General features: G+C 56.3%; 1 protein-coding gene across 2 annotated transcripts; it reads left to right on the top strand.

Annotated features, from left to right (window-relative positions):
- Positions 1-1,046: 1,046 nt before the first annotated feature.
- On the top strand, positions 1,047-25,999 carry GGA1 (golgi associated, gamma adaptin ear containing, ARF binding protein 1). Of its 2 annotated transcripts, XM_030815601.1 has the most exons (17): positions 1,047-1,602; positions 6,838-6,922; positions 9,700-9,775; positions 11,221-11,319; positions 13,001-13,124; positions 13,571-13,671; positions 14,369-14,449; positions 15,995-16,135; positions 16,220-16,301; positions 17,633-17,740; positions 18,468-18,620; positions 22,029-22,093; positions 22,564-22,736; positions 23,510-23,706; positions 24,428-24,597; positions 24,837-24,947; positions 25,033-25,999. In XM_030815601.1, exons 1-17 carry the CDS (start codon positions 1,560-1,562, stop codon positions 25,141-25,143), a joined length of 1,920 nt encoding a protein of 639 aa, XP_030671461.1. In that variant the 5' UTR covers positions 1,047-1,559; the 3' UTR covers positions 25,144-25,999. The 2 variants fall into 2 exon arrangements, 1 of the variants encoding a protein (XP_030671461.1); XR_004030924.1 differs by lacking the exon at positions 24,428-24,597.
- The last annotated feature ends 54 nt before the right edge of the window (positions 26,000-26,053 follow it).

Here is a 26,053-nt window from a genome sequence, read left to right as displayed (position 1 = left end):
AGGTCTTTGATGGAGGGAGATATAGGAGAAAAGGCGCCGAGCTTAGGAAGTCTGTTCGTGCTGTCCTCCCCGATTCCAGTCTGGCTCCCACTGCTATCTTCCTCCCACTGCTGGACCTTTCTAAAACAAAAGCCTGACTTTGCTACCATCCGTAAAACTAACGACACCTCCAACGTCGCTGCTTACAGGGGAAAAAAAAAAAAGGCAGCAAAACATGGGACTTGGGTGATCTTGCCCCAGCCTAATTCCAAGATATCTCCTACAAATAGATATCTATTTGCAGATATCTGGGAGCCGTATTGAAATACTTCCAATTCCCTGGACTCATCCTACTTTTTTTTTTTTTTTTTTTTTTTTTTTTTTGAGACAGAGTCTTGCTCTGTCGCCCAGGCTGGAGTGCAGTGACGCAATCTCGGCTCACTGCAACCTTCACCTCCCGGGTTCACGCGATTCTCCTGCCTCAGCCTCCTAAGTAGCTGGGAACTACAGGCACGCCCCGATAATTTTTTTTAATTTTTATTTTCAGTAGAGACGGTTTTCACCGTGTCAGCCAGGATGGTTTCGATCTCCTGACCTCGTGATCCGCCCTCCTCGGCCTTCATCCTACTTTTTCTCCCTGAATATCTTTTCGCACCAGCTCTATGTGGAGAAATCCGACTGTCTTTCAGCCAAGTACAGTATCACTTCCTCTTGAAACCTCCCCTGACACGACCCCTCCCCTGACAACACCCCACCCACCCCACATCAGTTTGGCGGAGGAGCCCCCTCCTTTGTTCTCACTACCCGTGGGCTTCCCCTATCACACTGTGTAATAAATATGTGTCGTTGTCTATCTCCTTGTGTGCCCATCACAGAGCAAAGCAAATGCAAAGAGTTCATTAAACGTTTGCTGGGTGAATGGAGGAGACCGCACAGGGTTCAGGCTCTGCTACTTGTGCGGCCTCAGGCCGACTAATTATCTGGTGGGTTTGTTGTAAGGAGTCAGAACTAAATGGATTAGTTACAAATAGTGCTTAGGACAATGCCCAGAATACTGTAAGCACTCAAGAAACTGATTTATTTTCGTCATTTTCACAGCGGCCAAGGTACATAAGGATGTACCTTATCGCCCTTTTAAGGGACTCTCCCACGTTCGACTCTAAGCGGAAGTACCCGCTCAGAGCTCCGGAAGTGGCCTCAGAGCTCCTCAGCAACATGCCCGCAGAGAATTCTTCCGGAGGCGGTCACAGACATCTCCGTGACGCAGAACGAGTTAGAGCGTCCCTTGGGGTTTCCATGGTGCTGCCCTTAGCCTCCAGTTTCTCCGCTTCCTCTCCCGCCTGAGCGCCGGGAACGGAAAAGCAGGCGGCCGGTCCCAGCTGCAACGTAGACGCCGCGTGGGGGAGGGGTTGGGCGCGTAGGTGACGCTCTAGGCGAGCTCGTTGGCCTCTCTATGGTGCCGAGCGCGCCCGTTCGGACGTTGCCCCTTTAATCGGCAGAGGGCGGTGCCCAGGAGGTCCCGCGAGAGCTGCAGGGGGCGGGGGGCGGGGGGCGGTGCCGAAGCTGGGGGCCGGTGGCGGATGGAGCCCGCGATGGAGCCGGAGACTCTGGAGGCGCGAATCAGTGAGTGTACGGGAGGGGCGCGGGCCGGACCGGAACCGGAACCGGGGGCACGAGGCGGGCCCCTTCCCGGCGGGGGCGGGGTACGGGTCGCCCCCTCCTCACGCCCCGCCCCCGGCCCGGGAGGGGCGGTGTCTTTAGCCGGCCCCTCAGACCCTGGAGCGATGGAGGACCCCGGCCCCTGCGCGGTCCAGCAGTGGGAGCGGGCGCCGCCCACCTGTCGGATCCCTGGGCCACGACCCCTGGGACGGGGAGTGAGCTGCGCCGGGAACCCCCGGGACGGAGCGAGCAGCCTCTAACCCCCCAGGCTCACATTGCTCCACGGAGTAGCGGCCCGGGGAAGGAGCACGCGAGCGGTCCCCCGGGGTTGCATCTCACACCCGGGAGGGAGGGACCCTACTATTCTCAGGCCCCGAATCCCTCACCCTCTGGCCCTGCGTGGCGTTCCTGGAGCCCGCAACTAGTCACATTTGCTCATTACTCCGTCCTGGAAGGGAGGACCCACTGCCCCATTTGATTCCCCCCGCCGCTCCCAGTCTCTGGCCACACAGTGAGAAACCCCCGCACCCTACAGGCTTGGGAGGGTCTTAGACTCCAGAAGTATTAATAATTCCAAGCTCCCTGTCACTCCCTTCAGCCTAGCCCCTCAGCTCCAAGATGCCTTTCCCAGCTCTTGCTGAACTTCCTTCAAAGGCCTCTACACCCCTTTTTTTTTGTTTCTCCTCAGACACAGCTTCCTATTGCTTAGACTTCCTAGCCCCCAACCCTCCACCTGACCTCCTTAACCCACAGCCCTGATGATCCCCCGCTCTCACAGCCCCGCTCCTGGACGCTGCCCCTGAAAGCCGTGGCTGGCTTCTCCCTGGTCTGGTGAGGGCTCTCCCCCAAGGCTTTAACCGCTGTTGGGACCCCGTCGTTGCCAGGGCCTCAGGGAAGCCTCTTGGACCCGGGCACACCGGCAACTGTCTAGCGTGGTTTGGGGTCATGGCCGGCCCCTTTTAAGCCAGGCGTGAACAGAGTTGAACCACGAGGTTGGCCCCAGAACCAAACCTCCAGGGATGTTTCAAAGTCATCCTAGCCAGCAGAGGGGCAGGGGGTGGAAAAGGGGCACTCAGCAGCCCTCGACCGTTGTGAACGCCACAAGTGTCCGCCTGGGTCTCAGCAGCAACTGGGCTGGAGGATGGGTGGGCCCCTGGCTGACTGATCTCAGACACAGGACTTGAGCTGTGGGTCATACAAAACATTCTCAGGTTTAGCAACAGCGGGGGTTTTCTGAGAGTCCAGAGAGTCTAAAACCAGGCAGAAGTTAGAGATACCTGGGTTTGGCTGGGCCCTGACACACTGGGGCTGGGATTTTCTCCTTTCCTTCTCCTTTGTGTCCTAGCAGAATTGTAAGATCTTCCCTCTTCCCTTGTGGAGGCTGGAAGTAAAGGGTAGCTTCTAGTTGGTGTGTGTGTGTGTGTGTGTGTGTGTGACGGGTTTTTGCTCTTGTCACCCAGGCTGGAGTGCAGTGGCACAATCTTGGCCCACTGCAACCTCCACCTCCCGGGTTCAAGTGATTCTCCTGTCTCAGCCTCCTGAGTAGCTGGAATTACAGGTGCGCGTCACCATGCCCAGCTATTTTTGTATTTTTAGTAGAGATGGGCTTTCACCATGTTGGCCAGGCTGATCTCGAACTCCTGACCTCAAGTGATCCGCCCATATCGGCCTCTCAAAGTGTTGGGATTACAGGCGTTAGCCATCACGCCCAGCCTGGTGAGGTAAATGATGTTATTGCCAGCACTGTAAAGTGGCAGGGTGGAGTCTTACCCTGTTGTGAAACACCTCCCTCCCTCTCTAGGTGTTCTCCCCAACTGCCTGCTAGGGAGGGTACTCCCCTCAGGTAGAATTAAGACGGCTGAGGTTCAGGGGCTACGGGCCAAGGAGGTCAGTCAGATCTCCTTGGATCTGGAGGCACTGGCTTTCAGCCAGATGCAGGGGGAGAAAGATGATGTCTCATGATGCCAGCGCTTCCTCTTCACTGGCGTCTGACCCAGGAGCAGTCCAGAAGCAGCTTCTCTGACCTCACTCCAACTCACGTGTCTTTGACGCTTTAAGGGACTTCCTGTTTTAGAGTCTTCCAGCTGGGTGTCATTGAATGGGAGTGATTCTCTAACTTTAGACTGATGTTCCCCAGCCTTTGGGGACTCGGAGGCAGAGTAGACAGTTACCCCTGGGTTGGGGAGGGTCATATTCCTGGTATCCCCAGGAAGTCAACAGGGGCTTCATTTTTCTGAGAGACTAGAGGGTCTTGTGGAGCTCCTGGGACACATCTAGATCCAGAGAGAACATTCGTCCTTCCGATCTCAGCTCAGCTCAGCTCTGAGAGCCCTCCCAGAGAGCAGCTCCCAAGGGCTCCAGAGCCGTCTGAGAGCCCTCCCGGAGAGGAGAGCAGCCCCCACCCCCCAGGCTGTGTGCACTTCTCCTTGCTATGCTTTGCTCTGTAACATTTCGCAATAGTCTGCAGTACGCGGGGTTTGTTAATCTGAGTATTGGTTGTTTCTCTTGCTGGGCAGTGAACTTGAGGAGCGCAGGGATTTTGTCTGTTCACTGCTGGAGCCCCAGCATCCAGAATACTTAAATCTGAGTTGGACGAATGGCGACCAGCCACTGGGATTCCAGGGCTTTGGGCCCCCTGCCATAACATATGGCCCAGGGCAGGCGCCACATGCTGGGTCAGTCCCCAGCCTCCTGTCCACATATCCGTCTCTGTTCTACCTCCTGGGCTGTGTCCTTCCACACCCTCAGCTCAGTACTCAGACGTGGGCAGAACTGGCTGGGAAGGGGTGGTGCTTAGAAGTGGGCTGTGGGGAAATGAAGATCGGGCTCTGGCTGCCCCCATGGCCTTCCCATGCAAAAAGTATTTTGTCATCCAAAATCCATATTTCGGTCAGGCGCAGTGGCTCATGCCTGCAATCCCAGAACTTTGGGTGGCCAAGGTGGGTGGATCATTTGAGGTCAGGAGTTCGAGACCAGCCTGACCAACAAAGATGAAACCCCACCTCTACCAAAAATACAAAAAAATTAGCTGGGCATGGTGGTGGATGCCTGTAATCCGAGCTACTCTCAGGAGGCTGAAGCAGGAGAATCGCTTGAACCCAAGAGGCTGAGACTTCAGTGAGCCGAGATCTCGCCACTGCACTCCAGCCTGGGCGACAGAGCGAGACTCTTTCTCAAAAAAAAAAAAAAAAAAAAAAAAAAATACAGGCCGGGTGCAGTGGCTCACACCTGTAATTCCAGCACTTTGGGAGGCCGAGGCGGGTGGATCATGAGGTTAGGAGATCGAGACCATCCTGGCTAACACAGTGAAACCCCGTCTCTACTAAAAATACAAAAAAAAAAATTAGCCGGGCATGGTGGTGGGCACCTGTAGTCCCAGCTACTCTGCAGGCTGAGGCAAGAGAATGGCATGAACCCAGGAGGCAGAGTTTGCAGTGAGCCGAGATCGCGCCACTGCACTCCAGCCTGGGCGATAGAGCGAGACTCCGTCTCAAAAAAAAAAAAAAAAATACAGCTGGGCACGGTGGCTCACACCTGTAATCCCAGCACTTTGGGAGGCCAAGACGGGCGGATCACGAGGTCAGGAGATCGAGACCATCCTGGCTAACATGGTGAAACCCCGTCTCTACTAAAAACACAAAAAAAATTAGCCGGGCATGGTGGCGGGCACCTGTAGTCCCAGCTACTCGGGAGGCTGAGGCAGGAGAATGGCATGAACCCAGGAGGCGGAGCTTGCAGTGAGGAGAGATCGTGCCACTGCACTCCAGCCTGGGCGACAGCGCGAGACTCATCTCAAAAAAAAAAAAAAAATCCATATTTCATTCCAACTTTACAAGATGGGAAATGGAGGTTCAGGGAAGCACGTAACCTAGATTGTTGTTTAACCAGTATTGGGGGTTAAAAGGGGTAACTGTCTGGTCATGTTTACACCACTTCACGCAGACCTGTTGGCCTTCTTTCCTTGCCACTATCCATTTCTGGATTCAGACTTCCCCAGAACCTCACCCCTTGCCTGCCCTCAGCTGACTGCTCATTCATTTGCCAAGGGGAGACAGGTGTGGACATGAGTGGCTGGGATGCAGTGCCATAGCAGGCTGGGGGACACGAAAGAGAACCGACCCAGCACTGCTGCCTTGGACAGGAGTAGAGGATTAGGGAAGGGGACACCAGAGCCACTCCCAAGGGAATGAAGGCTTTCTGAACCTGGTGTGATGGTAAGACCCACACTCCTTACTGAGGCCCCTCATTCTCTGCCTCGTGTGGTTACCCGCATATTTCCTGCCCATACAGCCATGCGCGGGTCAGAGGTGGACCAGCTCCAGCCTGGGTGACTCCTCCTGGTCCCAGCTTGTGTGTTGCCTCTTCCAGGCAGCCTCCCCAGCCCCAAACTGAACTGAGTCCCCTCCTCTGTGTTTCTCTTTTGTTTGTTTGAGATGGAGTCTCCCTCTGTCACCTAGGCTGGAGTGCAGTGGCGCGATCTCCGCTCACTCCAAGCTCCGCCTCCCGGGTTCAAGCCATTCTCCTGCCTCAGCCTCCCAAGTAGCTGGGACTACAGGCGCCCGCCACCAAGCCTGGCTAATTTTTGCATTTTTAGTAGAGACGGGGTTTCACTGTGTTAGCTAGGATGGTCTTGATCTCCTGACCTCGTGATCCGCCCACCTCAGCCTCCCAAAGTGCTGGGATTACAGGCGTGAGCCACCCCGCCCGGCCCCTCCTCTGTGTTTCTACAGCTCCTTGGCTTCCCTCTGTCACACTATTGAGAACCTAGCTTCCCTTGGCCGACTTCCCAGCTACACAGCTCCTTGAGGGCGGGACTATAATTTTTTTCTCCCTTACTTCTGGATCTCCTCTGAACATAAATTCCATGAGAATTATGGAGACACTGTTCTCAGCAGAATCAGAGGAGGTGGGGCTGGCGTGATAGGTCCAGCTGCAGGGGTGGGAGGAGTGGGGAGGAGGAGAAGGGCCCTGACCATAGTCTCTAAAAGTGGGGCCCTTTGGAGGGCAGCTGTGCTCATCTGTCTGTTTATACCCACACTCAGGTCTTGAGGCTGTCTGGGCAGGAAGGCAAGGGGAGAGCTTTCCCATGTGCTCAGTCACACTCCCCTCTCACTCCTGACCACACCTTTGCCAGGGTCAGGAGTGGAAGAGCAGGAATCCCACTGCCGGGCCACAATGACCCCAGCCCTCCTCTTCCAGATAGAGCCACGAACCCCCTGAACAAGGAGCTCGACTGGGCCAGCATCAACGGCTTCTGTGAGCAGCTCAACGAGGACTTTGAGGGGTAGGTGGCCGGCCCCGCTTGTTTGCACTGCCCTGCACTCTCCAGAACCCAGTCTCGGGTACAATGGCCTGGGTGGGTGGAGACCCGGTTTTCATTCTGAACGTATTCACAAAGTGATGAGGATGGGGCACTTGGCACTGAATGCTGTTTGGGTGTCACTCTCTGGGGTGGGCCTTGCTGGATCCGTTTAACAGGTAAAGAAATCAAGGCTCAGAGAACTCAGATCTGCCCCCACATCTCACAGGGAGAAAATGCTAGTCCGGAGCTTGGTAAGACCCAGGGCTGCTGGACCCGCAGCCAGTGCTTTGTGGGGAAAGGCCCCCCAGAGGGAGAACTGCGTGTTCCCAATTGGGAGGAGGCCAGTAGGCCCTTTGCTCAAGGAAGAACCAGAACTACCTGTGTTAGAATCACCTAGAATGTTGGCCAGGCACAGTGGCTCATGCCTGTAATCCCATCACTTTGGGAGGCCGAGGTGGGCGGATTACCTGAGGTCAGGAGTTTGAGACCAGCCTGGCCAACATGGTGACACCCCGTCTCTACTAAAAATGCAAAAATTAGCTGGGCATGGTGGCACGTGCCTGTAATCCCAGCTACTCAGGAGGCTGAGGCAGGTGAATTGCTTGAATCCAAGAGACAGAGATCGCAGTGAGCCAAGATTGCACCACTGCCCTCCAGCCTGGGCAGCAGAGTGAGACTCCGTCTCAAAAAACAAAACAAAGCAGGAGGCTGAGGCAGGAGAATGGCGTGAACCCGGGAGGTGGAGCTTGCAGTGAACCAAGATCCCGCCACTGCACTCCAGCCTGGGCGACAGAGCAAGACTCCATCTCAAAAAAAAAAAGAAAAAAGAAAACAAAGAATTACCTAGAATGCTTGTCAGAAATGTACATTCTTAGCCAGGCATGGTGGTGCACACCTGTAATCTCAGTTACTGGGGAGGCCAAGGCAGGAGGATCCCTTGAGGCTAGCCTGGGCAACATAGCGAGACCTCATCTCTTAAAAAATAAAAAAATAGGCCAGGCACAGTGGCTCATACCTGTAATTCCAGCACTTTGGGAGGCCAAGGCAGGCGGATCACCTGAGGTTGGGAGTTTGAGACCAGCCTTACCAACATGGAGAAATCCCGTCTCTACTAAAAATACAAAAAAATTAGCCGGCCGTGGTGGTGCATGCCTGTAATCCCAGCTACTCGGGAGGCTGAGGCAGGAGAAACGCTTGAACCCAGGAGGTGGAGGTTGCAGTGAGCCGAGATCGTGCCATTGCACTCCAGCCTGGGTGACGGAGTGAAACTCCGTCTCAAAAAATAAGTAAATAAATAAATAATAAAAAATAAGGCCGGGTGTGGTGGCTCATGTCTATAATCCCAGTGCTCTGGGAGGCCAAGGCAGGTGGATCACGAGGCCAACAGATTGAGACCATCCTGGCCAACATGGTAAAACTCCGTGTCTACTAAAAATACAAAAATTAGTGAGGCGCGGTGGTGTGTGCCTATAGTCCCAGCTACTCGGGAGGCTGAGGCAGGAGAATCGCATGAACCTGGGAGGCCGAGGTTGCAGTGAGCCAAGATTGCATCACTGCACTCCAGCATGGTGACAGGGTGAGACTCCATCTCAAAAAAATAAATAAAGTAAATGCACATTCTTGGACTGCCCCCAGACTCGACTCTCCAGTGGGGGGTTGGGAGTGGACATTCTTTTTTTTTTTTTTTTTTTTTTTGAGACAGGTCTCGCTCTGTCGCCCAGGCTGGAGTGCAGTGGCACGATCTCGGCTCACTGCAAGCTCTGCCTCCTGGGCTCATGCGGTTCTCCTGCCTCAGCCTCCCAAGCATCTGGGACTACAGGTGCCCACCACCACGCCCGGCTAACTTTTTTGTATTTTTTAGTAGAGAAGGGGTTTCACTGTGTTAGGCAGAATGGTCTCAATCTCCTGACCTCGTGATCTGCCTGCCGCGGCCTCCCAAAGTGCTGGGATTACAGGCGTGAGCCACCACACCTGGCTGGGAGTGGACATTCTTGGTGGGCTCCCCAGGTGATACTAAAGTTTCGGGACCACAAACGGTGTGTGTGCTTTGGAGTCATGCTGCTTGGGTATGAGTCCCGTCCCCTCTCCTAGCTGAGTAACCTCGGGTGAGTGGTTGCCTCTGAGTGTCAGTTTCTTCACAGTTGAAGGAACTTCCCACGGTGAGGCGGGAATGACAGTGCTGCCTGCCTTATGCAGCTTAGGCAGCAAAGTACATGTGAGCCTCCTCACACACAACCAGTTCAGCACATGTGAGCTCTTACCGTTACTGGTGACGGGTCTTTTACACTCTGGTAGATGATGTCACCACCTCCACCATGAAGCTGCTCTGATTCGCCACAGCAGAACGTCCTTTGCCACCTTAAGTTCCCAGGGAACTGTGTCTGCCCGTCTCTCGTGGCATATTGTAATTGTCTCTATGGCAAGCCAAGCCAAGGACGTGACACATCAGAGTTCTTAGGCCAGCCCAGGAGCTGAGCTCACACCTTTTGAAGGTCCATGCCTGCAGTCTCTGCCTGGCCCTGCCCTGCCACAACCTCAGGCCATATCTGATCTGGAGAGGGAGCTGGGCCTTTGCATATGCCTGCAGAAACCTTGGAGGGCTGAAGTCTCGGCGGTGGGCTGGGGTGGTGACCCTCCCCTAGGGTGACCAGGGCTCCTTGGAGAAGGGCTGCAGTCCCAGCGGGCTGGGGTCATGGCCCTCCCCTGGGGTGACCGGGACTCCATGGCAACTCTGGCTCTGTGTTGTTCCTCCCACCCAGGCCTCCACTCGCCACCCGGCTGCTGGCCCACAAGATCCAGTCCCCGCAGGAGTGGGAGGCCATCCAGGCCTTGACGGTGAGAAGGGGAGAGGCCACCATCTGTCCCCCGCCATGTGACGACACCAAGGGAGGCCAAGACTGAGGTTCTTGGGGTCCATAAGGCTCTTCAGAGCCCAGGAGAGTTGTGCTAAGATGGCCCAGGATGGAGGTCCGGACCCGCCCCAAGGGTCCCACCACAGCCGGCGGGCTGGCCTCCCACCCCAGCATCCACACACGTAGGCCTGTTGCTGAGGGAAGGCCCTCTAGGGTCATCTGGTCCAGGGGTTCCTTGCTTCAGCTGCACATCGGCTGCCTCTCCAGGAAGTGTGTTCAACACATGGAATCAGGGCTCCACCCAGACCTGCCAAGGCCACACTCCTGGAGTATCTGCATCCAGAGATCTGCATATTTGTAAAGCTAAGGGATGGTGCTTGGGCTCAGGCCTGAGGTTTTGCATCTGTTCAATAGCAGAGGAGAGAGGGGTGTACTGTCTGTGGCCCCCAGCATGGGCCACATACCAACCCACCATGGAGCAAAGCTGATTTTAAGTGGTGGTAGAGAAACAGTTTCTCTTCTAATACTTATGTGTTTAGTTGGGTGCAGTGGCTTACACCTGTAATTTCAGCACTTTGGGAGGCCAAGGCAGGAGGCTTGCTTGAGGCAAGGAGTTCAAGGCTACAGTGAGCTATGATTGTGCCACTCTACTCCAGCCTGGACAACAGAGTGAGACCCCATCTCTAAATAATAATCATTATTGTTACATATTTGTTTTAACATTTTTTTCTCAAGTATAACTAGTCCTATGATTTCATAGATATAGCTTAGGATAAGGCCAAGGTAGATGTTGCCTATATAAGGTTTTTTTAAAAAAGGAAAAATAGGCCGGGCTGGTGGCTCACGCCTGTGATCCCAGCACTTTGGCAGGCCGAGGCGGGCAGATCACCTGAGATCGGGAGTTCAAGATCAGCCTGACCAACATGGAGAAACCCCGTGTCTACTAAAAATACAAAATTAGCAAGGCGTGGTGGCGGGTACCTGTAATCCCAGCTACTTGGGAGGCTGAGGCAGGAGAATCATTTGAACCCGGGAGGCAGAGGTTACAGTGAGCCGAGATCGTGCCACTGCATTCCAGCCTGGGCAACAAGAGTGAAACTCTGTCTCAAAAAAAAAAAAGAAAAGGAAAAATAGTAAGAAAATAATGTACAGTTGGTACTCAGATGTGGGGCCTAAGCTATGAATGGGACTAGAGCATTGCTACAGGTTGGGCATTGCTGGGCACTGTAGGTCTCCTGACCCTATCTCCCATGGGAGTGATGACCACTCCCAGAGGCCTCTGTGACTGTGAATCTTCCATCCTCACAGGCCATTCCCTCCCTTCTGAATGCCCACCCATGGGCTTCTGGCCCCTCTCCAAGGCGTGGGAGGGAGGCCATGGCCTCTGATGCTCCTGGGCATCCCCTCTCATCTCCCCTCCCTGCACAGGTGCTGGAAACATGCATGAAAAGCTGCGGCAAGCGGTTCCACGACGAAGTGGGCAAGTTCCGCTTTCTCAACGAGCTCATCAAGGTCGTGTCTCCCAAGGTTGGTGCCCCCAGCCCAGCCTCAGACCTGCCCTGTTGGATGTGGGGAGAGGAAAGAGGACCTTCAGATTGTGGAGCAACTTTTCCAGGGAGTCTCCCACTGGGGTGTCACCTCAGCCCCCCATTAGAACTCAGACCTAGGACAAACACAGATCCCTTCTCACAGTCCCCTCATACCTGATTCTGGGACAGCCTGGGGTCTCGGAGGAGTGTTTCCAGGCTGGCCAGGGGTGGGGCAGCCATGGAGCTGCCCGGTGCTTAGGGAGAAATGATTCCAGGGAATACATAAGCTGACAGATGGCCATATGTGTCAGCGATCTCTGGCCTGAAATCACTCCCTGTGGACCTGGCCACAGAACCCTACCTGATCTCTGTCCCCACCACACAAGAGCACCCTCCCTGGACCTCAGCATCCAAGGCCACAGACCTGAGTGATGGAGCCTGCTGGCTCCAGACGGGCCATCCCTGGCTCAGCCCAAGGAGTCTTCCCACAGACCGTGAACATTTCTTTTTCTTTATTTTTTTGAGATGGAGTCTTGCTCTGTCACCCAGGCTGGAGTGCAAGGGCGTGATCTCCGCGCTCCACAACCTCCGCCTCCTGGGTTCAAGCAATTCTGCCTCAGCCACCCAAGTAGCTGGGATTGCAGGCGCATGCCACCAAGCCCGGCTAATTTTTTGTATTTTTAGTACAGATGGGGTTTCACCATGTTGGCCAGGCTGGTCTCGAACTCCTGACCTCGTGATCCGCCTGCCGTGGCCTCCCAAAGTGCCGGGATTACGGGCGTGAGCCACCATGCCCGGCCTACCTACCATGAACTTTTTCTTTTTTTTTTTTTTTTTTTGACAAGGAGTTTCACTCTTGTCACCCAGGCTGGAGTGCAGTGGCGCGATCTCAGCTCACTGCACCCTCCACCTCCCAGGTTTGAGCAATTCTCCTGCCTCTTCCTCCAGTGTAGCTGCAATTATAGGCGCCCACCACCAAGCCTGGCTAACTTTGTATTTTTAGTAGAGACAGGGTTTCACCATATTGGTCAGGCTGGTCTTGAACTCCTGACCTTGTGATCCACTGCGTTGGCCTCCCAAAGTGCTGGGATTACAGGCATGAGTCACGGCCTCCGGCCACTGTGAACATTTCTTAAGCTGTTTGAGTGACAGCCCACCCCCTTGGCCCTTCCTTGCTCAGATCCATCCTTTGACCACAGCTACTGAATGATCCATATGGCCTCCCATTCTCCTCCCAAGAGGGGACTCTGGTGTGAGAGCCACTTTCCCCAGCCCAGTTTGCTGCTAGGAGATGGAGAGTAGGCCCAGGGCCTCCCAGTTCCGCCCTCACCCCTCCCTGGGCAGCCTGGAGGCCTCTGGCTCCTCTTCCCTGGGATGTCAAGGCTAAGTCCCCAGAGCCGACTGTGAGCAGGCCTGTCCTTCATGTCAGTTCTGCATCCTCACCATGGTGCCATCTAGCAGGTGGGGAAACAGACACTGAGGGCTGACCCAGCTAATAAGTGGCAGGGGTAGTAGGTGAACTCAGTCTACCCCAGGCTGGTTGAGTGGGGCTGTGAGGACCCTGTAGGCTAGAGGGCTTCCTGGGGAATCCTGGGGAGGCAGTAGGGTGTGGACAGGGCTTGAGGCTGAAGTGAGTGGGGCCGGGCAGTATCAAAGGCCTCCCCACTGTGTCCCTGAAGTATCTGGGCTCTCGGACATCAGAGAAGGTGAAGAACAAGATCTTGGAGCTCCTCTACAGCTGGACAGTGGGCCTGCCCGAGGAGGTGAAAATCGCAGAGGCCTACCAGATGCTAAAGAAGCAGGGTGAGGCACACAGAGGGTGGGGGGTGACCAGGGCCTACCCTCCCCTCCCCCACCATGAGTTGGGGCTCCAGCAGCTTCAGGGGCTTCTGAGCCAGCAAGGTCATAGGTCTGTCCTTTAACTCCTGGAGAAAGTACAGCTAGTGTGGCCTTCTGTGCTCTGCCTGAGGCTAGCTTGGGTGGAAAGAAGGTGAGTTGGAATCAAGCTTCCCCTCAAAGAGTGGTCTCCAGGGAGTGGCCTCAAAATATGGGTCCCCAAACCATCTCCCCTAGGCAATTTTGATGGAGTAGGTAGGAGTAGGCCCAGGCCACTAAGAGTCCAGAGCCAGCGTGCTGGCAAAAGACTGACCTCCTCTTCTGTCCTACCCTTGCCTGCCCCCATCCCCATGTCATCCCTACCCCTGGGCCTGGGACATATTGACAACCTTTCTGACACTCATCTAATCCAGGGATTGTAAAGTCCGACCCCAAGCTTCCAGATGACACTACCTTTCCCCTTCCTCCTCCACGGCCGAAGAATGTGATCTTTGAAGATGAGGAGAAATCCAAGGTGAGACTCCAAGGAGGTACATATGGGGACTCTGAGCCCAGGTGGGGGTCCGTGGGTTCTGATCCCTAGCTGCCCTGGCATTAGCCGTTGGAACAGAGGCACACACTGAGCCCAGGCGTCGTCGAAGATGATGGGCACTGTTTACTGGGCACTTAATATGTGCCGAGTATGTCCCATACAGCATCCTCACATTTAATAAACAGGAGTGTGTCTGGTGTCCCTGGAGTTTGAGCGTATTTTGACCTTTTCTATAAGAATTTCACTAATTTTTTGTTAAAAGTTAATAAAATTAAAACTTGTGGGTGAAAAGTTAAACAGCCCAGGAGGAGGTAAGATTAAAATAAAGGGGTTAAAGTAAAAGCTCCCCTCTGCCCAGTCCTAGCCCCAGCCCTGGAGGGTATCTACTGTTAAGGTTCTTGTACATTGTCCCAGAAAGGTTCTCAGCATGGGGATATAAGGAGCACCATTTGTTGATTACTTATTTCTGCCAGGCGCTGCGGTGTGCACTTTACACGCAGTGTCTCCGCTGGCCTGTGGCCACCCTATCAGGTATCAGTAAATTCTCACCATTTCACAGACAGCTTAAGTAACTTACTCAGGTCCCACAGGCAGGAAGAGGGGAGCCATCATGTGACTCCAGTCTTCTGACCCCTGGCCCAGGTGCTGCCCTCAAGGTCACACCCCTCTGTCTCTGCAGATGCTGGCCCGCCTGCTGAAGAGCTCCCATCCCGAAGACCTCCGCGCAGCCAATAAGCTCATCAAAGAGATGGTGCAGGAGGTAGCGGCCAAACCCAGAGCACAGGGAGGAGGCGGGATGGGGGTATTGAGCTGGGCCACCGAGATGGGGCTGTATGCGTCTTCACATGGAAGGAGCCCTGCAGTGACCCAGGCTGGCACAGCAGAGAAGCTGATGCTGGGGGACCAGGGTGTGCAGGGAAGAATTCCCGGCAGCCTGAATGACTTGCTCTGGATGGGCCTTTGGGAGGCTGGCTACTACCTCTTTGTCAAAAGTTATAAATGAATTAGGCCTTAGTATATTTTTTAAAATACATGAATATATGTAAGTATGTATATGTGTATGTATATGAGGAGACTTTTTTTGAGACAGGGACTCACTGTCTTGCCCAGGCCGGAGTACAGTGGCATGATCATGGCTCATTACAGCCTCGACCTCCCAGGCTCAAGCAGTCCTCCCACCTCAACCTCCCAGGCTGCTAGCACTAAATATGTGTGCCACCACACCGGTATAGTTTTTGTATTTTTTTTTTGTGGAGAAGGGGTTTCGCCACGTTGCCCAGGCTGGTCTGGAACTCCTGGGCTCAAGTGATCTGCCTGCCTCGGCCCCCCAAAGTGCTGGGATTACAGGCATGAGCCACTGCCTGGCCAAATGTTTAATTTTTAAGTAAATATACATATGTTGCTGGGTGCCTACTGAAACTTTTTTTTTTAATTGAGACAAGATCTCATTCTGGAGTGCAGTGGCATGATCATGGCTCACTGCAGCCTCGACTTCCTGGGCTCAAGCGATCCTCCCACCTCAACCTCCCAAGTAGCTGGGACCAAAGGCACACGCTACAACGCCCGGCTAATTTTATTTTTTGTAGAGACAGCGTCTCCCTTTGTTGCCCAAGCTAGTCTCGAACTCCTGGGCTCAATGACCCTCCCATCTCGGCCTCCCAAAGTGCTGAAAAAAAGTTTCAAAGCTGGATGTGGTGGCTCATGCCTGTAATCCCAGCACTTTGGAGTCCAAGGTGGGAGGACTGCTACTTTTCACTCTGCAAAGGAGGGGCACGCACAGTAAGCAGAGGGGCAGGGGAAAGCCGGGCTGCTCACAACAGCAGCCTTTGAAGGCACGGGCTCCCCTATCTGCCAGGCACCAACAGACACTGGAAGGGTCTTCGTGCTCATTTCTAGGCTGTACCTAGTGACCACAGAGGTCCCCTTCCACTATAAAGTACAGGAACCTCCTTTGAAAGGGCAAACACAAGGAGGGCAAGAGTCACTGAGAACCACAGTGGATGTCTAGGGCCCTGGGCCTTCAGATGCATCTGGTGAGGGGGTTGGAAACCCAGGTTCCTGGGCCATCTCTGAAGATTCTGATGAGATTGTGCAGAGGCCTGGGCACTGGGGGCTTCTTGGACCAGTGTGCCCTTCCTAGGCATGAGGGGCTCCTGGCAGGGCCTGCTGGAGCCCCACCTGGTGTCTGATCCCACAGTCACCCAGCTGTCAACCCAGATCCCAGCACACATTCTCTCAAGTGGCAGGGGGCAGTGCCTCGTCCAGGCCAAAGGTTCTCAGGGGCCCTTGGCCAATGTGTCCCCAGGACCAGAAGCGGATGGAGAAGATCTCGAAGCGGGTGAATGCCATCGAGGAGGTGAACAACAATGTGAAACTGCTCACGGAGATGGTGATGAGCCACAGCCAGGGTGGTGCAGCAGCTGGCAGCAGCGAGGACCTCATGAAGGTGCGCCTGCCTCCCTGCCTACCCCGCTCCCTGCCCACTGCAAAGCCCACGCGGACCCTCACCCGCCCACCCTGCTGCCCTCAGGAACTGTACCAGCGCTGTGAGCGGATGCGGCCCACACTCTTCCGACTGGCGAGTGACACAGAGGACAATGATGAGGCCTTAGGTGAGCCCGGGGCAGGTGCTGAGGTCAGGTCCCCCACTCTCCCTCCACCTCCTGCCCCCACCTCCCCCAGGCCCTGCTAAGTATCTGCAGTTGGAAGGAGCCACCACCAGGGGGCCCCCTTCTCCAGCACCAACCTTGGGTTTCTCCTCTCTGAGGACATAGAGCAGGGGCCGCTCGGCTGTTGAGAGGCCCTGTGGGCCAGCCCCCTTAACAGGCATCTCATTTACTGCCCGCAGCTGCACAGGAGGCAGAACCATCCCCTTTTCACAACTGGGGCTAAGGGAGGAAAATGACTTGCCCAGATCACAGAGCAGAACAGTGGCAGAGCCAGGGGAGACAGAGGGCCATCTGCCCCCAGACCTTTCTCCCTGGTGAGGGCGAATGGAAGCTAAGAGTGCATCCCACAGCCCGGGCAGTTCCAGACCTGAGCCTGACGGCTTCTGCCAGGGCCACATACGAGGTTCTTTACGTTGATCTCTGCCCACGTGTCAGCCTGGGCCACTTGGGCTGCGGTCTGGGCACCATCCACTCCCTCATTAAGCAGGAGCCCCACCCACAAGTCTCACTGCCCAGATTGCCCCACACCCTGGCACCCGGGCAGGCAGTGTTGCCAAGGGCCTGATTGGTGCCAGGCACTGTTCTAGGCCCTTAGGGATCTGGCACTGATCAAAGTTGGCAAAAGGCTGGGTGCAGTGGTTCACACCTGTAATCCCAGCACTTTGGGAGGCCAAGGTTGGAGGATTGCTTTAGGCCAGGAGTTCAAGACCAGCCTGGGTAACATAGACCCAGTCTCTATTTCAAATATATTTATATTTAAAAAAAAAAAAAAGGTTGACAAAAGCTTCCTCATGGTAGTTTAGTGAGAGGAGACAGACAATAACCAAGTCCATGAGCACCGACAGTTTGTCACAGTGGTGAGTGACATGGAGGAAGAGAAGCAGGGAAGGGATGAGGTGGTGCAGGAGGGATTTAGGACAGGCCTCCCTGAGGTGAGCCTTGGGTGAAGACCTGAAGGCAGTAAGGGATGAAGCTGTGCAGAGATCTGGGGCAGCCAGAGAGCAGAGCTGGAGTGGAGGCCTGGAGGCAGGAGTGGGCCCAGCGTGTTGAGAGGCAGCCTGGGCAGTATGGCAGGGAGTGAATGAGGGAAGGGTGGGAGGTGAGACCAGGGAGGTAGCGGAGGGCCAGAGTCTCAGCAGACGAGATGGGCTGTTGCCCTGCCCCTTTCCCTTCCCCTCACACACAGGCTGTGATGGATGTGGGGTCCTCATCCCCCGCCGCCCAGAGGCCCCCACAGTCCTTCAGCCTGGCCTCTCCCCTCCTGCCTGTTCCAGCGGAGATCCTGCAGGCCAATGACAACCTCACTCAGGTGATCAACCTGTATAAGCAGCTGGTGCGGGGTGAGGAGGTCAACGGTGATGCCACAGCTGGCTCCATCCCTGGTGAGGAGGTGGCAGGAGAGCTGGGAGGGCACCCATCAGGCTGGAGGGGCACAGAGAGTGCAGGGTGGTGTGCTGGTCTCAGAGCAGCTGGAATGACTGCCAGGGTGACCCTGGCCCCTTAAGATGGGGAAGGCCCCAGGGAGGGAGCTGGGGGTGAAGTCAGTGCCAAGCCTGCAGCTGTGGGGGAAGAAGTCTGGATGTTGGTGGGGGAGCTGAGGGTTTGGCGAGGACAGGCGGAAGAAGGAAGGCTTTCTTTCATTTGACAAATCTGGCACCTGTTGTATAGGGCTAGATGACACCCCCGAGGCTTTATTTATCAGAAAATGCAAGGGGGGTTAGGAAAGTAAACATTACAGACTCAGTTCTAATAAGGGTAAGATAGCAGCCTTGGGGGGTCACAAAAGGGGTTAGAATTGGTTCTGTTAGGGAGAAGTGGGGATGGAGGCACTGCACGGAAGCAGCCAAGTTTCAGCAGGGCCTTAAGGATGGGTAGCAGTTTGCCCAGTAGAGCTAAGAAGGAAATACATTCCGGACAGAAGTACCATCATATGCCAAAGAGAAGTCCTATTGAGCAGCTTCCAGGCAGGGGCTGGTGTGGCCAAGGAAGGGGAGGCAGGAGACCAGTGGTAAAGCATCAGGGGTTAGGTGTTGCTCCCCCGCAACCCCTGTGGACTCCGAGAGACACGTGTACACCCAGGACTTGCCAGCCTCTTCTTTCCCACCCCAGGGAGCACCTCGGCCCTGCTGGATCTCTCAGGCCTGGATCTCCCGCCTGCAGGCACCACCTACCCAGCCATGCCCACCCACCCTGGCGAGCAGGCCAGCCCCGAGCAGCCCAGTGCCTCAGTTTCCCTGCTTGACGACGAGCTCATGTCTCTGGGTGAGGAAGGGGCCAGGCCTGGAGGAGGGTGGGCTCAGCAGCAGATGGGGCATGATCCCAGGGCCCACTCACAGGTAGCACAACTGAGGAAACCGAGGCTCGGGGAAGTTAGGAGCTTGTGCGAGGCCACACGGCCAGAGGGTGAGGCTGGCAGCCTCTAAGGTGGCCTCGGATAAGCTAACCAGCATTCAGGCTCTGGCAGCCCTGGGGGGGTTACCAGGGGATTTCCCCGCAACAGGTTAGAGCCTGGAATCGAGAACTGTCTGGGCAAAAGTTCAGCAGTTTCTCCATCCACCAAGAGGAGAGCGAGGGCTCTGGGCTCCAGAGCACCCAGAGGCTCCAGAGAAGCCAAGGCCAGAGCGCCAGGGACTCGGTGATCCAAGCTGGTCCAGGGCCAGGCCTGCTGTTACTCCCGGGCAGGCTCCGGCTCCAGAGCCCAGCAGGGGCCAGGCTTACCCCGGGGAAGCAGCAAAGCGGTCCCAGCTGCCCAAACCATTTTTGGGTTTCCAGCTGCTCTCAGGGCAGCAGCCCCATCCGAGAGCTGAGATCAGAACAGCCTCCTCCTGAGAGCGCTGAAGGGATGAAGAGCAGAGATGTTAGGGCCCCTCAGGGATATGTTGGAAGCCTAGATTGAGACTGTGGTTTCCTGAGCCAGTTCTGAAGCAAAAACCAGACCCGAAGGCCTTGAAGAAGTGATGGGGGCCCGGGGCGCCCTGGGTGGGGTCTGCCTGGGTTCCAGGAGTGCTTCCTTAGGTGGTGCCCACTACTGCACTCTGTCCTGTCTTAGGTGACCCTCACAGTCTCTGCAGGCAGGTGCCGTTAATAGCCCCACTGCACAATGAGGAAATGGCAGCACAGAAAAGCTCAGTGGCTCATGCCTGGAATCCCAGCACTTTGGGAGGCCGAGGCAGAGGGATGACTTGAGGTCAGGAATTTGAAACTAGTCTGGCCAACATGGCAAAACCCCGTCTCTATTAAAAATACAAAATTAGCTGGGCATGGTGGCACATGCCTGTAGTCCCAGCTACTGGGGAGGCTGATGCAGGAAAATTGCTTGAACTGGGGAGGTGGAGGTTGCGGTGAGCCGAGATGGCACCACTGCACTCCAGCCTGGGTGACAGAGCGAGGCTCCATCTCACAAAAAAAAGAAAAAGAAGAAGAAAGGCTGGGTCACTTGTGCAGAAAGGGCTCCAGGACTTGAGCTGGGCTCTGATCCTGAAGCCACACTGTGAGCAGCTGGGCTGCTCTGACTTGTTGTTCATAAGCAAGGAAAAGGAAATGAGGACCTGGAGTGTGGAGGGAGAGCTGAGGGGAAAGGAGGCCCAGTTGTGAGCTCCCTTTGTGAACCCACCAGCCAGCACCCTCCCTGAAGCCGCTTACGAGCCCCATGCAGCCGCCCCCTCTTCATTCAGAGCCAAGGGTGACTGCAGGGAGAGGACCTTTACCCCATTCTACAGAGAGGTAAAGGACGGTCAAGGGACAGGAACGTTCATACAAGGTTTATCTTCCCCTGTGGAGCCAGCCCTGGGTAGCAGCTACCTGAGGGGCAGCAGGTAGGGAAGTACTGCGGGGCCACCAGCCCCCAGCTAGCAGCTGCAGCACCACCTCCACAGGAGAAGCAAGATGCAGCCGCACTTCCTGTCCCCACACTGCATTGGCATAATCCTGAGCCACCAGCTTCCTTCTGTTTTCCTCTCAGAGGCAAAGCATGGGGGCACAGGAGCCAGAAGTGCCAGGGCAGCCTGCAGCCTGGGCCTGGGGAATGGAGGAGGCCCTGGGGCCACACAGGGGGCTGGTCCTCACTCTTTACGGCAGGGGTGGGAGACAGGTTCCTGTCAAGGAGGGTTTTCAGGCAGCCTTAACCTCCCCCGTCTCAAGTGATCCTCCCATCTCAGGTTCCTGAGTAGTTGGGACTACAGGTGTGTGCCACCACGCCCGGTTAATTTGTTTATTTTTAGTAGACACAGGGTTTCACCTGTGTTGGCCAGGCCGGTATTGAACTCCTGGTCTCAAGTGATCCACCCACCTCAGCTTCCTAAAATGCTGGGATGACAGGCATGAGCCACTGCGCCCACCTCTTTTTGGTTTTGAGATGGGGGTCTCACTATATTGCTCAGGCTGATCTCAAACTTCTGGCCTCAACTAATCCTCCCATCTCAGCCTCCCAAGTAGATGGGACCACAGGCATTGGCTAATTTTTTTTCCTTTTATTCTTTAGAGGTGGAGTCTCTATGCTGCCTGGGCTTATCTCAAACCCCAGCTTCGGCCTCCCAAATAGCTGGGATTACAGACATTAGCCACTGCACCTGGCTGGTGTCTCCATTTTACAGATGAGGCTGTCACCCCCCAATATCACACAGCCAAGGGGCAGAGTTGTGTTCAAATGCTGGCAGTCAGGCCATGCTCTGTCTGAGTCCAGATTCTGCCATTTTCCAGCTGTGTGTCCTCAGGCAGTTTATTTACCAACTCTGAGTCCATTTTCTTATCCCTAAAAGAGGGCTGAGAAGCTCACCCCTTAGGTTGAAGGTTGTTTGAGGATTAAGCAAGACCAGCATCTGAAGGGCCTGATGCATCTAGGGCATCATCAATGCACTTTATCTCTGGCCTCTAAGAAGTGCATCTAGAAGAGACCCAACTGTCACAGCTTCCTGGTACCCTTGCCTTTGCCTCTCAAGTAGCACTTCGGTTTGGACCTCACTTTTTCAGGATTTGTAGAAACAAGATCCCTTATCTTCTCTAGGTCAGATCTGGGGTGAACTTGGCTGACAGTATTCCCGGGCAGGCAGAGGTCAGGCTGGCTGGTGACCTGCTGCCTCCTTCCCATTGGCAGCTAGTTCCAAGGCCATCCACAGGGTCCCCCAGCCCTCCGTAGTACCAGTGAGCCTCACTGGCATGTGCCAGGGCCAACAGGGCCTTCAGTGTCGCCTCCAGTCCAGCCCTGTCCTCATATTTTTGGGGACACTGTGGCTCAGCCAGCACGGTGCCTAGCCCACAGTCACCCAGCAGGCGTCCCTGGAGTGGGCCAGTGGCGGGCACAGAGCTGCTCTCTGCTTGCCTGGATGCATGAGGAGAGGAACCTCATCTCCTTGCAGCCCAGCCCTGCAGGCTCTCTGCTGCCAGACGACGAGTGAAGATGAAAGTCCTGATGTCTGTTGTCTTTGTGCACAGACAACAGTGGCCTGGCCGGGAAGAGGGGAAGCGTGTGTGGGGTCAGCAGAAGGGGCTGCCGGGATCTTGGTTACTAGTTCTGCTCTGCTGCTGGTTCCCTCTGAAAGTGTGGGTTTCTCCCCTCCGTGCTGAGCCTCAGAAAGGGGCAGGGAGCCCCATGCCAGCACACATGGCCCCTCGGCTCTCTGGCCTCTGCAGGGTCAGCCCAGCTCCTTCACCTCTCTCCTGCTTTCCCCTCAGGCCTCAGTGACCCCACACCCCCTTCAGGCCCAAGTCTGGATGGTACCGGATGGAACAGCTTCCAGGTAGGAGGGGACCACAAACTAGCCTGGCCTGTCCCAGTCCCAGGGTCAGGGCAGCTGGGACAAGCGGCTTGGAGAAACTAAAAGGATGGATGGGCTCTACTCAAGGGCCCAGGGCCAGGGGGTGGCCCAGGGGCCTGGAGACACCCACCCAGGGTAGAGGGCCTCCCCTTACCTCCAGCTGTATCTTCCCCAAGTCTCAGCCTTGGGGCTGCAGCCCAGCCTTTGGGATTGGGATTGAGATGGGCAATCCCTCTTCCTTTCCCTGGAGGGTGACAGAGGTCCCTGGAATATAGAACCCCCAACCATACCTAGCCACCCTGCATCATGGACATGGGTGGTCTGGGGTCCCACCTCTGTGGCTGCTTTCCCAGATACCATTTGCAGGGAGGACACTGAGCCTCAGGGCAGGATCAGGTGATGCTGACACCTCTCTAGACAGCCCCACCCCACCTGCATCCTTTTCCCCACAGTCGTCTGATGCCACTGAGCCCCCAGCCCCTGCTCTGGCCCAGGCCCCCGGTATGGAAAGCCGACCCCCAGCGCAGACATCCCTGCCAACAAGCAGCGGTCTGGACGACCTAGACCTCCTGGGGAAGACGCTCCTGCAGCAGTCGCTGCCCCCGGAGTCCCAGCAAGTGCGGTGGTGAGGGCCCACCATGGCTGGCATGGGGTGGGGAGCACTCCCCGTTCCCACAAACCAGCAACTTTTCCTGGGCTTGTCCAGGCCCAGCAGGGAGAGGCTTGTTGCTGTCTTGTTCTATAAGCAGCAGATGCCAAGCACTGCACCTGCTTCTGGAAACACAACAGTGCCCAAGGCAGACCTGGGCCCATCTCACAGAGCACAGTTTATGAGACCTGGGCCCACTGGCCTGGCCTCCCCCGAGGTGTTCCCAGCTCCCTTGAGAAAGGCCCAGAGGGCCAGCAGAGGGGAGGACACTGGGCTGGAGTGAACAGGTGGGGTGCAGGGTGGAGGGAGAACAAGAGCTGCTCCTTCTGAAGGTAAGAAGACCCAAGGCCAGAGAGACAGCCACACGTGCCAGCCTTTCCTGTGCCCTTGATCTCTCCATCACCAAAGAATCACTTCTTTTTCTTTTTTTGAGACGGAGCCTTACCCTGTCACCCAGGCTGGAGTGCAGTGGCATGATCTCGGCTCACTGCAACCTCCATCTCCCAAACTCAAGCGATTCTTCTATATCAGCCTCCTGAGTAGCTGGGACCACAGGTGTGCGCTACCACCCCCAGCTAGTTTTTTGTATTTTTTATAGAGACCAGGTTTCGCCATGTTGCCCAGGCTGGTCTCAAACTCCTGAGCTCAAGCGATCTGCCCGCCTCAGCCTCCCAAAGTGTTGGAATTACAGGGGTGAGCCGCCACGCCTGGCCAAGAATCACTTCTTAATGCACTGTCCCCCCATTAAGGGAGAAGCAGCAGCCAGCCCCCCGGCTCACACTCCGGGACCTGCAGAATAAGAGCAGCAGCTGCAGCTCCCCCAGCTCCAGCGCCACCAGCCTTCTCCACACCGTGTCCCCAGAGCCCCCCAGGCCTCCGCAGCAGCCCGTACCAACCGAGCTCTCACTGGCCAGCATCACTGTGCCCCTGGAGTCCATCAAGCCCAGTGAGTAGGGCTGGGGCAGGCGCAGGCTGGGCTGGGTCAGCTTGCTGCACTGTCAGGAGCTCTGTCTGGGGAAGCTAGCGGGAAAGCGGGGCTCCCCTGGCCCTGCCACTGGCCAACCGGAGGGGAGCTCTGAACAAGGCCCTCCCCTTCCCAGGAGTCAGTTTCCTTATCTGCCCCAGAGCAACCAGAGGACTGCTGTACAAACTCCAGGCTTACACAAGCAAGAAGACCTCTAGGGAATAGGCTCTGGGCCCCTTCCCTCATTGCCCTCTATGAGCTCCCTGTGACCAAAGACACTACCCCCACAGTGTGTCCCAGCAGTAGGCAGAGCTGCCCCTCTCACCAGTAGGAGAACCCTGAGCTCAGAAAAGGGGAGTGACTGCCACAAGGTCACACAGCGTGAGATTCACCCTCACCAAGTCCCTCACCCCAGCACTCCACGCAGCAGCCACACTGCATCGGGGCAACCTGGGCTGTGATTCGGCTCCGGGGTGGGTGTCCTGCCTCCACTATCAGACTTGGGGTTCACCTGCCCTCTCTGGGCACCGCTCTGTGCCCCTGCCTGCACTGCCACACCGGGTCCAGGTAAGGCCCCAAAGGAGGGCTTTGCTCTTGTTGCCAGTACAGCAGCCAGCTCCTGAGGCGAGCCGGGTGGGGGCTGGGGGCAGAGCAGATGTGCTCTAGCTCGGCTGTCCCATCACCCTTCCACCTTCTCCCGCAGGCAGCATCCTGCCCGTGACTGTGTATGACCAGCACGGCTTCCGCATCCTCTTCCATTTTGCCCGCGACCCACTGCCAGGGCGCTCCGACGTGCTGGTGGTAGTGGTTTCCATGCTGAGTACCGCCCCCCAGCCCATCCGCAACATCGTGTTCCAGTCAGCTGTCCCCAAGGTGACAAGCCAATCGGACAGGGCATGCCTCCCTCCTCTCAAGGCAGGGTGACGTGGAGCTGGGTGGGGAGCCACCTGTCAGGGGGGCAGGTCTCTCTCCCTTGCTGGGTGGTCAGGGTAGAAGGGACCAGAAGGCTGAGCCTCAGGATCCCCGGAGGGGAGCTGGCAGCCTGGGCCTGGTTCCTCGGAGCAGGGCAAGCATCCAGGGCTAGCTGTGCCCATCCTGCCGTCTGCCCACAGGTTATGAAGGTGAAGCTGCAGCCACCCTCGGGCACGGAGCTGCCGGCTTTTAACCCCATCGTCCACCCCTCAGCGATCACCCAGGTCCTGCTGCTTGCCAACCCCCAGAAGGTAAGGGGCCCTCAGGCAGTGCTGCGGGGTGGGGGCGGCCACTTCTCCTCCTCTGACCCCTCTGCCTTTGCCATCTCTTTCCCAGGAGAAGGTTCGCCTCCGCTACAAGCTCACCTTCACCATGGGTGACCAGACCTACAACGAGATGGGGGACGTGGACCAGTTCCCCCCACCCGAAAGCTGGGGTAGCCTCTAGAACAGAGAGGGGCTGGGGAGAGGAAGGGGCAGAGGGACCGGTCACTGTCCAGCCTGGAGGGAGGCAGTGGTGGCCAAGGACACCCTTTATTGCCCATGGCCATTCACCCCCAGGCCTGGTGCTTCTCCCCACACCCCTGTAGGCCTCAAGTGACTCTTCCCCCTCCTGCTCCGGCCCCACCCCTGCTGAGCCAAACCCAGTAGGAGGCTGGGCCTGGGTTTGTGCCGCTGGGGTCTCCATCACTGGGACCCAGAGAGGGAGGGGCTGCGTAGCCTTGGAAGAACTTGGGTCATGGGGAGGAAGCGCGGCTGTCGGGGAAGGGCCAGGACCTCAGGCCCAGCTCCAACCCCAGCTGGGGTGGGGTCTTCCCCGCCTGTCTCTTATGCCTTATGGGAAGGCCCAGCCATAACTCGGGGGCCATGCTGGAGCTGGGGACCAGCTCAGGCCTCCTCCATAGGAACCCAGTGACTGGGGGGTGACGCCTACACCCCCAGGTATTTGCACTCTGGTGTGTGGTTTGACTCTGCTTTTCTTCCGGATTGGCCCTGTGGTCACAGCCTCAGGGGGCCAGGCTGGGGGAACCTCACCTGGCCCCTGCTCCTCCTGGGGGTTTCCCTTTGCCATTGGGCCCCGAGGGACTGTGGGGGCTCAAGGGTAATGCCAGAGGCCCATGGCCCTAGCGAGGGGCTGTGGGGCGCCTAGAGTTCTCAGTGTGTCTCCTTCATTCATTGGCCTCTGCTGGGGCCTCCTATGGGTGTCTCACGTCTGTCCATCCATCTGTCCGTGGTCAGAAGTGGGGTCAGTGTGTGAGTGAGAGCAGGAGTATTTATGAAAATAAAACGTCGTTTTTCCTGGACCAGCTGCTCTCGTGGCCCTTCGGAGGTTGAGGGAGATGGGAGGGGTCGAGTCC

This window comes from Nomascus leucogenys, chromosome 7b (assembly GCF_006542625.1).
Source record: "Nomascus leucogenys isolate Asia chromosome 7b, Asia_NLE_v1, whole genome shotgun sequence".
Lineage (NCBI taxonomy): Eukaryota > Metazoa > Chordata > Mammalia > Primates > Hylobatidae > Nomascus > Nomascus leucogenys.
The sequence above is the reverse complement of the archived record's forward strand: the minus strand, read 5'-3'. Positions and strand labels throughout refer to the sequence as shown.